The following is a 14,951-nucleotide window of genomic DNA, read 5'->3' as shown; positions in this document are numbered from 1 at the left end:
TACTGCCTGGGTAGAAGATAGTGAAGTAAACACAAAGTCCCCACAAATATTCACTTCAATTGGCACTGAAGGTAAAAAGACATTTACTAACTAACCACACGGAGCCAGGTGAATTCCATCCTCACTACTTACTAACCACACCTGGGTTAGTAACCTGGGACAAGTTACTTAGTGTCTCTGAACTTCGGTATCTTCATTATAATACAAGTTTGCATGAGATGACTTCTATAAAGCACTCAGCACAGGACACTCTAGGTGTTCAATAAATAGCAACTATTATTGTTCCTATTGTTATCAGTTCATCCAAAGAGCACTGCTTTTACACAAGAGACCGGTTCCCCAAAGGAACGTTGCAAAAGCACGTGGAAGTTGCAAAAACACTCTGTTCGGTTACCACAAGACTGAAAATTCGGCAGGACGGCTGCTCCGGAGACTTTAGCATCTCTTGCGCAGCAGAAAGAAACATCAGGGAAGATTTATTAGACGAAGTGCCTTGTCCATCCCACTTGCTGGGGTTTTCTTAGAGTTTCAGATTTGTAATCTGCGGACCTGTGAAGTCTCTGCGGCTTTCCAGGCTCAGTGAAGCCACACCGTTTTCTAACACTTTGAGACCTCAGTTTGAGTACCTCAAATTGGGATTGTGGGTGTTGGTGTTTTGTTTTGTTTTTGCTTTTGCTTTTTTGTTTGTTTCTGTTAACCTAGAGAACCAAAATGATCAGAAGAACAAAAGATAAGCCACTCCTATACTTCTTCCTTTCTTCCTCCCAGTCCAGCGCTCCCTTTCCCCTTCCCTTCAGATTTCAAATTGGCTCCAGGGTTTATAGGAGACACAGTAACAGATGTATGAGAAACAAACTGAGAAGGCGCAAAGTAACTGATAAGCCCTACCTGCTTGCTTGTTGTATGTTAGAGTGAAAAATCCATGCTATATCCATGAAGAATTCAGATGTTTACAGAGGTGGATAGATCAGGCCCATGTCTATAAACATCTTTAAAAAACAAAAAGATAATGCATTAATACATTCAACAAGCATTTAGGGAACACTTTACTGAAAGTCAGGCTAGCACTTAGGGATACCAAGCTGAATAAGGCAAGGCTTCTGCTGCCCCCAAGACTCATTTGGGTGGCCACCAATATCTCCATCCATATACTCCCACACTACCAGCAGTAGTCATTCACAGCACTCAGTAAACACTAGCTGAGTGACCTACTGAAGGCCCCTGCCCTCTAGGAGTCCACAATCAAACAGAGGAGTCAGGCATGTCAACAGTTAATCGACAGTTCAGGGTAATACCTGCTGCTACAGAGATAAGAACTCATATCATGGAAGCAGAGAACAAGCCTGGTGAAGCACAGGAAGGCTTAACCGCAGATGTGACACTGAACTAAGAGTGGAAAGATAAGCAGAACTTTTGCCAGTGGAGGAGAAACAAATGACAATATAAATTTAAAAGTTTTACTTCACTAGAAATTAAAAAAAATACAAATGAGATATCGTTCTTGTCTATGAAATTTCAAAGACGTTTAAAAAAAACACTCCTTGGCAAAAGACTGGTCCTTGATTTGATTTAATTGTTCACAACAGCACAGCTACCCAGGAGAGCTGCCTAACCAGGAGTGTGGCAAGAAAGGAACCGAAAACTTGGACTTGTTTTTGTTTTTGTTTATTTATTTTGAGAGAGAGCACGTGTGCTTGTGTGTGTTTGTGAGTAAGCAGGGGAGGGGCAGAGAGAGGGAGAGAGAGGATCCCAAGCAGGACCTGACAGTGTGCAGAGCCCAAGGCAGGGCTCAATCGCATGAACCGTGAGATCATGACCTGAGCCGAAATCAAGAGTCACTCAAGGAACACTCAACTGACTGAGCCCAGACTCATTTTTACTTAACTATTACTAGCCTATCCTCTCTAATGTGCAATATTCTCACTTAACCCCTAGCATAACCCATTGAGGAATGCACGATTTTCCCCATTCTAGAAACTGGAGCAATGAAATCAAGAAACTTGCTTGTGGTTATACAGTTAGTAAGTAAAACCCACATATTTCTGGCTTCAAAGCCCATACAATGTGGAATGAATATGTATTTCACAATTAAATGATTATTGAGGCCATAATCATCATTCTGTTACAAGAGCCAGCTTCGTGCTTGGGCAGAAAGGGCCTTCACCATACACAGCACGTCAAGGGGATGGTTCTGTATGGTGCAAAAGCCCATCCCAGCTGCCTTGTCATGGGCTTATCTTCTTAGCTAGTCAGAGGTCCCCACTTTTAGGGTCACTGCTATGTAGGTAATAACCTCTCTTTCAGTTTTCTCATATATAAAAATGGATAATAAAATCTACTTCAAAAATCTGTTGAGAAAATTAGTTTTCACCCACAGAGTAAAGTTAACACTGCCTCAAAAGTTACCTTTCAAAAACACAAGCTCCATAATAGTAAATATGATTCAGTCTTCAAAATCTAGCTCCAAAATAGTAAATGGAAAACCTGTCTTTAAAATATATATATATATATATATATATATGTTTTATTTTTTTATTTTTGAAAGAGAGAGAGCATGAGTGTGAGGGGGGCAGAGAGAGAGAGGGAGAGGATCTGAAGCAGGCTCCAGGCTCCAAGATGTCAGCACAGAGCCCGACGCGAGGCTCAAATCCACATACTGTGAGATCATGACCAGAGCCGAAGTCAGACCCTTAACAGGATGAGCCACCCAGGTGCCCCGGAAAGCCTGTCTTGACTAGCCAATAGGAGGGTTCACTGCTCTCTACTTCTGTGCCCTATTATGCCTTCCACAGATCTATGTTACTCTTCACACTGTAACATAAATGTGCATTTTCTTTTCTATCCCCTTTACTATACTGTAAGCCACTTAGGAACCAAGTCAATGGTCCATACATCTTGTGATGTCAACACCAAGTCCAAGGCTGGCACGTGGCAGAAAATGTTTTGTTTAAAAAAGAAGAAAAAGTCCATCATTTTACCTTCATAAAACCCAGCCAGATAATCACAATTATTTACATTCTAAAATGAGCAAGTTGCAGAGACTACCTAAAATCACGTACAGAAGGCCAAGTTTGCACTGAATTCAGGTCTCCAGACTCCACTCCACCATGTATGGCCTTTCAAAGACAACAAGGGGAAAAGGCCTACCATAGGCCATGGAGACCATGACTGCACACAGGTACTTTGTCTAATACGGTAAGGGCTCTGAATGGTATTAGGGCATCTTCGAAAGTGGTCACCTGGGAAAGTACAGAGAACAGCATTAAAGTATAAAAAAGGTTGGCAGATTTGGGTCTAACTCCATGCTTACTTTGTCCTTAACCCTGTTGCCTCGGGAACATCTCTTAAACTGAGGACTCAGCTTCCTCATCTGTAAGATGGGGTTTTAAACAATGTTACTCACCTTGCAGGGTCTGATGTAAGAATGAGAGTTATATTATACGAAGTAGGCAGAGAATATAGTAAGCATTCTTTACACACTCATTACATGTCAGAAAAAATGTGGCACGTATTAATGCCTATGCCACAAAGTAGTTTTCATACCCTATCTTACTTTATCCCCACAGCAACTCTGTGGAGTAGCTGCTATAATTTTGATCTTACATTGAGGAAACTGACACAAAGACATTTAAGTAAGTTGTCCAAGGTCACACCAGTGGCAACTGGCCGAACCTGCATTCCGACCAAGGCTTTTCTGAGTCCAAACCTCTTTGTAGTTTACGTGTCTACCTCTCAGATGAATTTCGGTGGGGGAAAGATAAGGAGGACTCAGATATGCCCCAAATGTCTGAGGTTAATGTGAGGTGCTTGAAAAGAAAGTTTGGATCAGATTCATGTGTAGCTTGGGATATGCATTAAAAACGTTTGGAACATGTACGACATGAGGTGGGGAGAAACCAAAAGAAGATGGCCAACGATAAATGTCATGCTCCTCAATTGCCCTTTCAGCTAATAATATAATACATAATAAAGACAACTCATATTCTTATTTCAGTACTTGTGCTCCAAGTTAAAAATACCATATTGTAATAGGGATGTATTTATTACGTATTTCCTCTTGATCTTGCTACCGTTTGTTATGTCCCAGAAAATGTTCCAAAACCAAACAGAGGAAGTTCAGAAAAGTCACAGGAAATATCCAACCTCTTTTACGCTAAGGGAAAAAAAAAAAAAACCCTCTACTAGGTTAATCTCTTATTTGTATCATTACCACACATGTTTTAAGATGACTCAGGTAACTAGCTTAATGGTAGATGGCTTCAAATCATCCTGAAGAGAAACAAAAGCTATTTCACAATAAACAACAACTAAAATCTTTTTCTGGTGTTTTCCTCTATCACATACAGCTCCCCCAACCTTGGAACAAACAGGCCTTTGCTTTCTCCAGTCAAGGCCCAGGAAACCATGCTGTGAATGTTTTTGATTCAGGCAGTCAGGAGTCAGGTTAGGCAGGAGGAGAAACAGTTGTGAGAAAATGAAAACAGAAAACAAACAAAACACCTCTCTCCATGGAATGGAAAGTTCTCAAGTCAGGCACTGACACCAAGTCCTCCCACCTGACACCACAAAGCGGTAAACCCAGAAAGATGCTTGGTCCAGGCTAAGAACCCGGACTTGGAGAAAGAAAACTCAACAAAGAAGAGGTGGCTCGGCCAGCTCTGATATGAAGTGAAATCATTGGGTTTGTTCAAATTTATGAGCTGAAGGAGGGTCAGAGATTCTCTACTAATAAAAACATCTTTCTATGAACTTTTCCAAAGTAGAGTTAATGGCACCACAGAACTAGCAGGTCTCCTGGAAAACTCATTCCTAAGGGACTACCTGTAAACTCATAAGTTTTTGTCTTCACAAGATCAAATGCTCAAGAGAACCCCCCCCCCCGCTCACTCTCGCCCCCATTCAAAGTGCTATATAACCTTTAGCACCAGTAACCCAAGTCCAGACTCTTCTCCATTCTCCTAGGCTCCTGAAAGGCCTCAAGCAACAGAACCGCGGGACCCGCGGGAGCACCCCTCCCCTCCCTGCCATCCCCATTATTCGGCACACAGCCCTGTTTTCCCCTGGAGCCAACAGTCTGCAGCTCCTTCAATGCAGGCGCGAGCAGGCAGGAATGGTGGGAAGAGAAGCTGTGCCAGCTGCATGTTTCAGAATCTCCCTCCATATGCATTTGCCAAAGGAACAAAAAGAAAATCAATGCCAGGAAAAGACAACTGAGATGAGGATGCGGTGGGACCGCGGCTGACTCCTTGCCTCTTAGCAGCAAGGGTCTGGCCAACCACGCGTCCGAGCCACAGATCCGAGTCGTTACCTTCAGGATGCAGGCCATGGCGCTCCGCCGGCCCTTCTGCCACCGAGCAGCAGGCGCGTCTGGGTCAGGGGCAGTCCCGGCGACAGGCTTGAGGCTGGTACCACAGCAGGACCGCTCCAGCCCACATTCCCGCAGATCCAAATAAGGGGACCGCGGTGCGAGCTGCGCGGGCACAGGCCCCGCCCCCCGCGCCGGGGCCCCGCCCCCGGCCTCGTCCACTGGCTGGCGGCCCTCGAGGCTCCGCCCCCGGATTACGTGCCGTCCCGGTCTCCCGCGGCTGCTCCTGGATGCTTGCTACTTTTTCTTTTCTCTCTCTTCCTCTCTCTCACTCTCTGTCCCTCTTTTTTTTTTTTTTTTTTTTTTTTTTTTCCAGTAAATGTTCTGTGGTTCAACGTATACAAAATCTGCTCAGCAGCAGGCAGGGATCTGGGTCCGGCTGGGGAGAGAAAGCGGCCTTTTCTTCCCCATTCGGTCTCCTTCAACAGATCAGAGAACTCCTTGCAGACATTTCACACTTTTTAAAAAGTTAAGTGGGTTTGGAATCACCCTTCTACAGGTATTGGGCATATCAAAGGATTCTTCAAAAGTAGCAAATGAAATTCTCCCTGGGCTGTTTAAGGGTAGAGCCTTTACTCTGCTTAAAAATGCTGTGATGGGCTCATCCAGAATTAATAATTTGCCACTAACAGGGGAGCACAAATACCTATCAACAAAAGATGCCAGGAAACGTACACTGTGTATGTTTTGTGTGTATGTACACGTACACACAGGTATGAATTGCTTTCTTGCTTTAAGTTTGTGTGTTCATGAAAAATGTGTATATAAATACATAGTAGAAAATATGCATGTATATGAAAATTTAATATTTTCTCATATATATATACATTGATTGTATATGTATATAAATTGTGTTTGTGGGGCACCTGGGTGGCTCAGTCAATTAAGCTTTGGACTTCCGCTCAGGTCATGATCTCAGAGTTCATGAGTTCAAGCCTGCCTCCGGCTCTGTGCTGATAGTTCAGAGCCTGGAGCCTGCTTCAGATTATGTGTCTCCCTCTCTCTGCTGCTCCCCTGTTCATGCTCTGTCTCTCTCAAAAATAAATAAACATTTTAAAAAGTTTTTTAAATTGTGTTTGTGCCCACAAGCATAGGACTTTGCTCTTCCCTGCTACAAGTTTAGAATTTGAATGAACTTTGTTGTAACTTCAGTAACAAAGTTAAATCTAAACTTTCCTGTTAGGCTTAGAAATCCAGAAAGGTCATTCTTCATTTAACCTTAAGACCCTGATGACAAAAACAAAAGGTGCAGCTTTAAGAAGCAGGCAGCCTGGTAGAAGATATGTTTTGAATCCTTTCCACCCCTCCTTAGCAGCCCCCTTCAAATGAAAATCAACAAGGAAAGCCCAATCCCCAAGTAAGGAACTGGCTAAGAGAAACAGTTATTTCTATGAGGAAAGTGGCAACACACACTTAGAAGAAGGGAGAGAGAGAGCATTCTGTATATATACACAGATTTCCACCACTTGGTCTGTGAGAGAAATCTTAAAACCAGGCCCAAAATATTTACCCAAAAGAAGTTTCACTTGCTAGAAGCCCTGTCTGGTTTGCCTACATGGTACATGGAGTCAGGAAAAGCACTGTGGGCTGCTGGTGGCTGTGACGTCATGAGACTGGCTCACAAACCACAAGGCAGAAACCAGGCTTTCAAAGGATTTGGTGTTTTCTTGGTGTGAACATTCAGAATCCTGAGAGAGCAGGAGGCACCACAGGAAAAGCGTTGCAAAAACTAAAACTGGACAGACTACCTGCTCCCAGGGAAAGTTCCTTTTTTCAGTCTCCCTAAGGGACCACATCCTGTTCTCCCACTCCTTCCTCAAGCCCGTCCATGTGCTTCAGAGATCTGCTGTGTTTTCAGTAAGAACTTCTCGATCAGGCATATATATATATATATATATATATATATATATATATATATATATATATATATTTGGCACTATATATTTCAAACCACTGCTTTAGCTCATGGTCTTTAGTAGGCCAAGAAAAGTCCATATCTTATTCATTTATGAATTCAACAAAAATTTACTGGGCTGCTACTGGAAGATAAGTCTTTTTTGAGCTACCACTAACTGGAGGAGGGGGAAAAAATTGTATTGGGGTACTAAAAGACCTGCCAGGGATGAGAGAATGATTTTCACGGTCTCTAATACCATCCCGAGGTTCAGTCATGTGGGAAACACAAAAGATACGTGATAATATAACATGGTAAGGTCTGTAACCAAAGTGGAAGCAAGGCTCTAAGGAAAGAGAGACTGAGCCTAGCAGGGTGGCAGGTGAGAGGGGCAGGGTAAGGCAGATCATATCATTCTCTCTCCAGAAAGTCTGCTGGTCTGGGCAACAACACAGCTGACTAGTGAGCAACCTTGCTGAGCACTTCCTTATTGGGTGACTTTGATCAAGTCTTGTACCTCTCTTTAAACTTCAGCTTTTATAGTAGTATATATCCTTGTGACAATTAAATGATATGATGCTTATAAATCCACTCTCCCCAATTCCTGGCAAGATGGACACTCTCAAAATGGTAGCTCTTTATCTGGAGGAGGAAAAAAAAAACCTTTGACAAAGATAGCTCATGGAGGGGTGCCTGGGTGGCTCAGTTGGTTGAGCGTCCAATTCTTGATTTCAGCTCAGGTCATGATCTCAGAGTCCAGAGTCGTGGGATTGATCCCTGCATGGGGCTCCATTCTGAACATGGAGCCTGCTTGAGATTCTGTCTCTCCCTCTCTCTCTCTCTCTCTCTCTCTCTCTCTCTCTCTCTCCCTTTCTCTCCCTCCCTCCCTCCCTCTTCGCTCTCCCTCTGCCTTTCTTCCCTACTTGCTCTCTCAAAAAAAAAAAAAAAAAAAGATAGCTCATAGGAAAGGATGAATAGGATGATTGTCATTCACCATGAATGTCTCAGAAAGATAAACAATGATGAGACAAACACTCAGCATATTGTGACTTGAGTATACCCACGTGAGGGTCTGGTGAGGGCTTTACCAGCTCCATCAGTCTGGGTATCCCTCTCCCAATTCAACTATCGCTCACCCATGCCCACACTTCCCAAAATGTTATTTTTTTAATTAACATCCACAGTTAGGCCTAAATAAAGGCACATTTATAACAACCTAAATACAAACTCAACAGATTCTGCAATAAATATGAGCTGAAGTTTTACAAATCTGGGCAGTTTTACGAAGTGATAACAATCACTGTCTTAGATGGATAGCAGTTGGATGGAAAAAGCTGTTGGATGGAAGTAAAAACAGGTTCTAAACCTATTAGATAATGATGGTGCAGGCCAGATTTGTGAGAGGATGGGGATGGGTGGACGGTATGCCCAGGATCTTTTTTTGTTTTATGAGTTGCCAAACTATAGTCTAGTCCATAGATGTAACACAATTTTCCAAGTCTCAAGTTATGTGACTTAGAGCCAAAAACCTATTTCCAAAAAGAACAAAACGGATGCACCTTGCAATTAAATACAATAACCCATATGATCCGCACAACATCAGTATGGATGTTGTTGTCCTCAGCTGGTAAGTGGGAGAACAAGGATTTGATCCTAGGTAATTTGACTTCTGGGTCTGCCATCTTAACAACTATAATCAGCTGCCCGGCATGTAAGAAGCCCAATCTCTACCGTTTGGTACCATTCAGATTTATTGTTCTCTAAAGTTTGGTAGTCAGAAAACCTAGGGTAAGTATATATCCTCCCTAAGATATAAAACCTTAGGGCAAGTATATAAGTATGTAGAAGATAGATATTCTTTGTCTATCTGAATGTACAGGGTAGGTACATTCACCTTGTATCTATCAGCCCTCAGTCCCTAGGTCCTTTAACAAAGACACGGTACCTCCCATCTAGATCTCCCATACAGCGAAGCCGTTACCACCTTCTGCCCATGAGAACTGCCTCCCACCAAAGACTCTCGCTATTGTATCTCACCTACAATATAGAGCCTGCCATGTAGGAACCTGCCTGCTCTTGCTTTCCTTCATGGCAAGATCCTTGGGCGCTGGTCCTATGGCTACCTGGGTATCCCTAGGGCCTTTCTTGCCTCCTATTGGTCCATCTTCCCTCTCCCCACAGGCCTTTCACCAATGAGATCTCAATATGCCTTAAGGCTGAGACCTCATGAGTTATGACCAGTCATGGGCTAAAATGTCCTATTTAAATTCAGTTTTGCTTCATTGTAAACAGCCCCATTACAAAGTAATTCTCAGTTACACAGTTTCCTGATAGAAATAGAATTAAAATGAAGACTCCCATAACTTTTCCAATTTCATCTTGCACACATATTAATTTAATATATTTATATTCAACACAGAGTCATTTATTAAGGTTTTAATTGGATCTCCATTTTTCCCATCTAAAGATTTTAAATGAATTCCAGATATCATAAACCTCTTCTTGTCATCCACTACATAAATTATGCTTCCATAGGAGACTGTGACTGGAAGATCCATTATACAATGTTATGGGAAAGTCATTTTTTTTTTTTTTTACATTCTGAGCCAGAATAGGAAAGGATTTTTTTTTTCTAGAAACCATTGCACTGTTATAATGCAATGACCTAGGAACTTTTTATATCCTAAAGCACATGCCTATCCTGTCCATGTCCATGTGCATGTCTATATCAGTATCTGTGTCCAATTAGGTCTATAAATGTGCTCTTTTAGATATAGGTTTATGAGAATATGTTGACATGTGGGGTAAGCTACATTTCCCTCCATTTTGGATAGCAGATCATTCTAAAATGGCATCCGTTTTGCATTCCGAAAACTTTAGCTTACTGCTTTTTTCAAAGCTTTATACAGTTCTAATCCAGAATTCATCATTATCCCTGACTATACTCATACTTATCTGGGATGAACTCCAAAACAAGTTATGCATGCTTTAAAATTACATTTTAAAAATATTATATATTTTCTCCTTCTCCCTTAATGTTCTCTCTCAAGTTCATCTCAGCTCTACTCTCCCTGTTGGAAGTTCTCATCTTTTCTCCAATTTTTTTTTCAAATGAACCGAAAAAGAAAAAAAATCTGTTTTTAATTAAGAAAAAAATCTGAAATTAATGTTCTAGGTTTTAACCAGATTTGTTTTTCTTAAGCAATTCCCCGCTAAGATTTTTTTAATAATATAATCAATTGAAAGTAAATATGGGTGGAAGCACAGGCATGTAGTTTGAATTCGGCTTGTATTGGATTTCTCTAAGGCTATTGAAGGCTCCATTATTAATTGAGTTTGATATTTCTTAACCACATTTCTTAGAGTTTGTTTTCTTTTTATTATGAGGTTCTTCCCCTGTGTGTTTCTGTACACTCTTCTTAGATTTCTCTTAGTGAGGTTTGATGACATACTGTCTTAAAATATTAGAGTGGAAATCTAGTATTTGAAATGCATCCATGGTGGATCTGATGGGGATACCCACAGGACAGGGTCTCACAGTTGGCCTCCGTATGCAATTTGTTTTGCCTGAATCATTTTTTCTCTAATGATTTGGCTCTCACAAACCCTCTGGAAAGAACTAGGATTTTTTGCTAATTCCCCGTGTTAATAATACAAACCCTTATTTTTTCTATCTATGTCTGGCTATTGTAGGAAAGGTAGGAGAAGCACAATGTCATGCAATCCAAAGAAGAATGGTCCAAGGAGAAGTCATCTAAATATACTCTTGGGGAAGCCCCCAAACACAAGGTGTCATTTTGTGTCCAACAATGTCAAAATCTGTGAGAGCTGCTCATGCACACCTGTGTGAAGTTAGGATGGACAACCTGAGACACAGAGAGACAACCTGAGAGGGTCAAGGGGCACATCCCATACAGAAAAGCCATTCATTCTTTTCAAGAGTAACAACTATAAAACAACAGTACACTTGGGAATCTGAAAAATTTTGTTCAGGGGCGCCTGGGTGGCGCAGTCAGTTAAGCGTCCGACTTCAGCCAGGTCATGATCTCGCGGTCCGTGAGTTCGAGCCCCGTGTCGGGCTCTGGGCTGATGGCTCAGAGCCTGGAGCCTGTTTCCGATTCTGTGTCTCCCTCTCTCTCTGCCCCTCCCCCGTTCATGCTCTGTCTCTCTCTGTCCCAAAAACAAATAAACGTTGAAAAAAAAAATTTTTTTTTAAATTTTGTTCATTTGTTGATTTAACAAACATTTGCAAGCTCAGGTGATATGTTCAGGAACCAGAGATAGTTGGGCTCCTTCCTATATGCAAAACCTTCAGTGGTGCCTCTTTATCTCCAGATAAAGATACAGATACAGGCCTGTCAACCTTTCTTTCCACCATTTTGCCCAGTGGTCTCTTATACCAGGATTCAGCAAACTTTGTCTGTAAAGATCCAGACAGTGAATGTTTTTGACTTTGTGGGCCATTTGGTGTCTGTTAAAACTCCTCAACTCTGCCACTGTAGCACAGAAACAGCCAAACACATAAATAAAGAGTGGCTGTGTGCCAATGAAATTTATTTATGGACACTGAAGTTTAAATTTCATATAATTTTCAGTGTTATGAAATATCATTCTTCTTTGTTTTTCTCAACATCTAAAACTGTACAATCCATTCTTAGTTCCAAAGGTGTACAAAAACAGTCAGGAGGCCAGATTGGGCCTAACAGTAGTTTGTCAATCCGTCTTAATCTTTGCACTCTTCATTCTGCCATATTTCATCCTCAAGGCCTGGATCAAATGCTGTTTGGTCCTTGATGCCTTTTTAGAACACCCTAGCCTATTGCTGTTTCCCTGACTTGAATTCCAGCAATCACTGTTTGCAAAATTCTTTGGCAATTATTCACATCCTATCATTTCTTCTAGCATTAACTTGTCTTATTACCTAAATCTTTATTTGCCTTTTATTTTTAGCCTTACTTCCCAAATAGAGCTTCCTGATGGGTTTTTTTTTTTCCTTGCATCCTATACCTCTCTGTGCCCCAAGCAAGGAAATACAGCACCTCTGAAGAGATAACTAAGAATGCCCAGTGAGAAGCAACCACAACTTTATAAAATTGAAAATCAGGCTGTCCTACCATTTTGGACACCACTCAAAGATTTTGAGAAGAGAATTTTGGATGTATTATTAAGTCCTCTACCACATATGATATTCTCAGGTCACTCCCTATAAGGAATGTATCAGATTATTTTAGTGGGTTTTTTTGTTTGTTTGTTTTTGGGGTTGTTTTTTGTTTTGTTTTGTTTTGTTTTTTAATCAACAGAGTGATTACTTGATTTAGATGGATTCTGTAGTCTGTGTTTAATGACAAGAGTGGCCTGTAATTACCCCTGTGGGTGTTCTCAGTTGATTAGGAAATCAGTGATGCTTTTAAGTGGAAGCTGCCTTATTTCCAACATGATTTTTAAAAATCACCCTACAGTATTTTTTAATCAGTCACATTGCATTATGTTTATTCAATATTTATTCTCATTAAAAATGACTTGCTGACTTACACTATGATTTTTTTCAGTCCATTCCACTTTATTTTATCTTTATTTTCATTTAATGAAATGAATAGGATATTATAAATAAGTCCATTTTGTCTAATAGATGAAGAGATATGGGTTTTCAAAGGTATTAAATATTTAAATAACTGAGTTTGCAGTTTTCACTGACACCTCTGTAATTAAGAAATAGTAAGAAGTTACACACTAAATAATGGCATATTCCAAATAGGATTAGTCTTCTCTTCCAGGTGGTGAGTGCACCAGTATTTAGAACAAGCATCACATGATTTGGACACCAGAAACATGTCACTTCCTGCATCTTTCAACAGCTTACATTTTAAATGAGTTACTTGCAGCTTTCTCCATTTTTAAATTGCAATAAAAATTTGCCATTTACAAATAGATGAAGAATAGTAAGCGACCTCTCTCTTGACAAACTAGCTTCTCTATATTTTCAACAAAAGCATGTCTGGTAGCACAGACATTGGATGAACCCCAAATTTTAAAACTGTCTAAACATATAAAAATGTTTAATACCTATGTCCTACTCTTTTCCTTGACCTGTTTTTCTTTTTTTCACTACTTTTGGTGTTTCCATCACTTCATTTTACCTTTACTTTACCCCTTTTCCCTGGGAAAGTTTTTCAATTTAAATTGAACAAGAAAATTAAAGACCCAGGGAGATCTTTAACCTTGAAAAAGTACTAGTTTGTCTCAAGTATTTGTCTGAATAAAATGTGAATACTCAAAGCAATTGGCCTGTTTGTGAAGAGCCTGAAATTTTATCGTACATGCAAACTATGAAGTTATCTGCACATTTTATGGCTGTTGGCTAAAGCCCAAGACTCCAGGGCCAGAGATACAGGACTATTTATTACCTACAGTCATAGAGCTATTTATTCCTCACAGGAGTTCCTCCCAGGCAGATCATCAGCATTTGCATCCATTCCTGGGGCCCCAATTCCCACAACAAAACTTGAAGAAAACCATATACTCGCACGCACAGGCAGCTCTGTTTCATAGAAGAACCCTGAGCTTAGAGAACTCAAATCTTTTATAATGGGCAATAGGCATGCTGAAAATAATATTTTTCTCTTCCAAGACCAGGAGCTGTATAAACACCTTTGAAAAGATTATCCAGGACAAAGGCATTCTATACCTCCATTTGCAAGATAACACAGAAATTTAAGAGAGAGACCAACTGAGAAGTGTCCCCTCCTACTAATCACATCACTGTACATGCCCTTATGAATTTTAACTGAATTTTAACTGTACCTATTTTCAACAAATTTAGGCAACTGGAAGAGAATGTAAGGCATTCAGTAGTGTTTGTTCAATGAATGTGAGCTGCTTCAATTTTTTAGCAAGCAGTTTGTAAAAATAGTAATGATAATAAGTAATTGTAAATTGTAAAGTAGACACAGGTTCAAAATATTTGTCATTTCTCCTCCAGCCCCTAATATCAGAATCCATCAAGACTTTGTTTTAAAATTAATTATTTAAAAAAAAAATAAAAAAATAAAATTAAATTAATTATTTACCCATTGACTTAAAAAAATCTTCTATTTTCTTTATGTTTTCTTCTGGTACACACACACACACACACACACACACACACACACACACACACACTTCCTATCTTTCTCATGGCCAGGGATTACATAAAATATGACCAAAGTTTTAGCCATGTAGAGAATAGAGAATGGTGATTGAATTACTGATGAGTAACTGATGCTCAATTATACATTGAAGCTACTCATATAACCAACTAGATTTTTTTCTTCTAAATTACACTTGTTTTCCTTCTTATTTCAGCTAAACCCAAATATTCACTGTCAAGCTCAGGGAAGAATTAGAGAAAGTAAGTATAGCAGGGCCTTTATTTGCAGAATTGATTTATCTATTTTTGAATGATGTGAAGTGGTCACAGAGACCTGGCTATCATGCAAATGTTAATGTCTTAAGTGGGCACTCGAATTATCCCTTTGTTATCAAGATAGTGCTAACTTAGTCTATCTCAGAAAGGAGAGAGCCCAGCATATTTGAAAAGGAAATTTTACAACATTGTTCAGGAACCCTCAGCTCCATTACTTCTGATCTTTCCAAAATCCTCCTTTACATGAAACCTGGCATTTCCCTTGCATCATATTAAAGCTCTTTCATTAC

The 14,951-nt window shown here is 40.3% G+C and overlaps 1 protein-coding gene across 1 annotated transcript in view; it reads right to left on the bottom strand.

Annotated features, from left to right (window-relative positions):
• The window catches only part of ST6GALNAC3 (ST6 N-acetylgalactosaminide alpha-2,6-sialyltransferase 3), a 535,914-nt gene extending 530,413 nt beyond the window's left edge, over nt 1–5,501 (bottom strand). The window contains exon 1 of the mRNA XM_019837261.2: nt 5,309–5,501. Within this exon, the coding sequence (XP_019692820.2) occupies nt 5,309–5,326 (18 nt within the window). The 5' untranslated portion in view covers nt 5,327–5,501. The remainder of the gene's footprint in view (nt 1–5,308) is intronic.
• Between the last annotated feature and the right edge of the window lie 9,450 nt (nt 5,502–14,951).

This window comes from Felis catus, chromosome C1 (assembly GCF_018350175.1).
Source record: "Felis catus isolate Fca126 chromosome C1, F.catus_Fca126_mat1.0, whole genome shotgun sequence".
Taxonomy (NCBI): domain Eukaryota; kingdom Metazoa; phylum Chordata; class Mammalia; order Carnivora; family Felidae; genus Felis; species Felis catus.
This window is presented reverse-complemented; position numbering and strand designations above follow the sequence as displayed.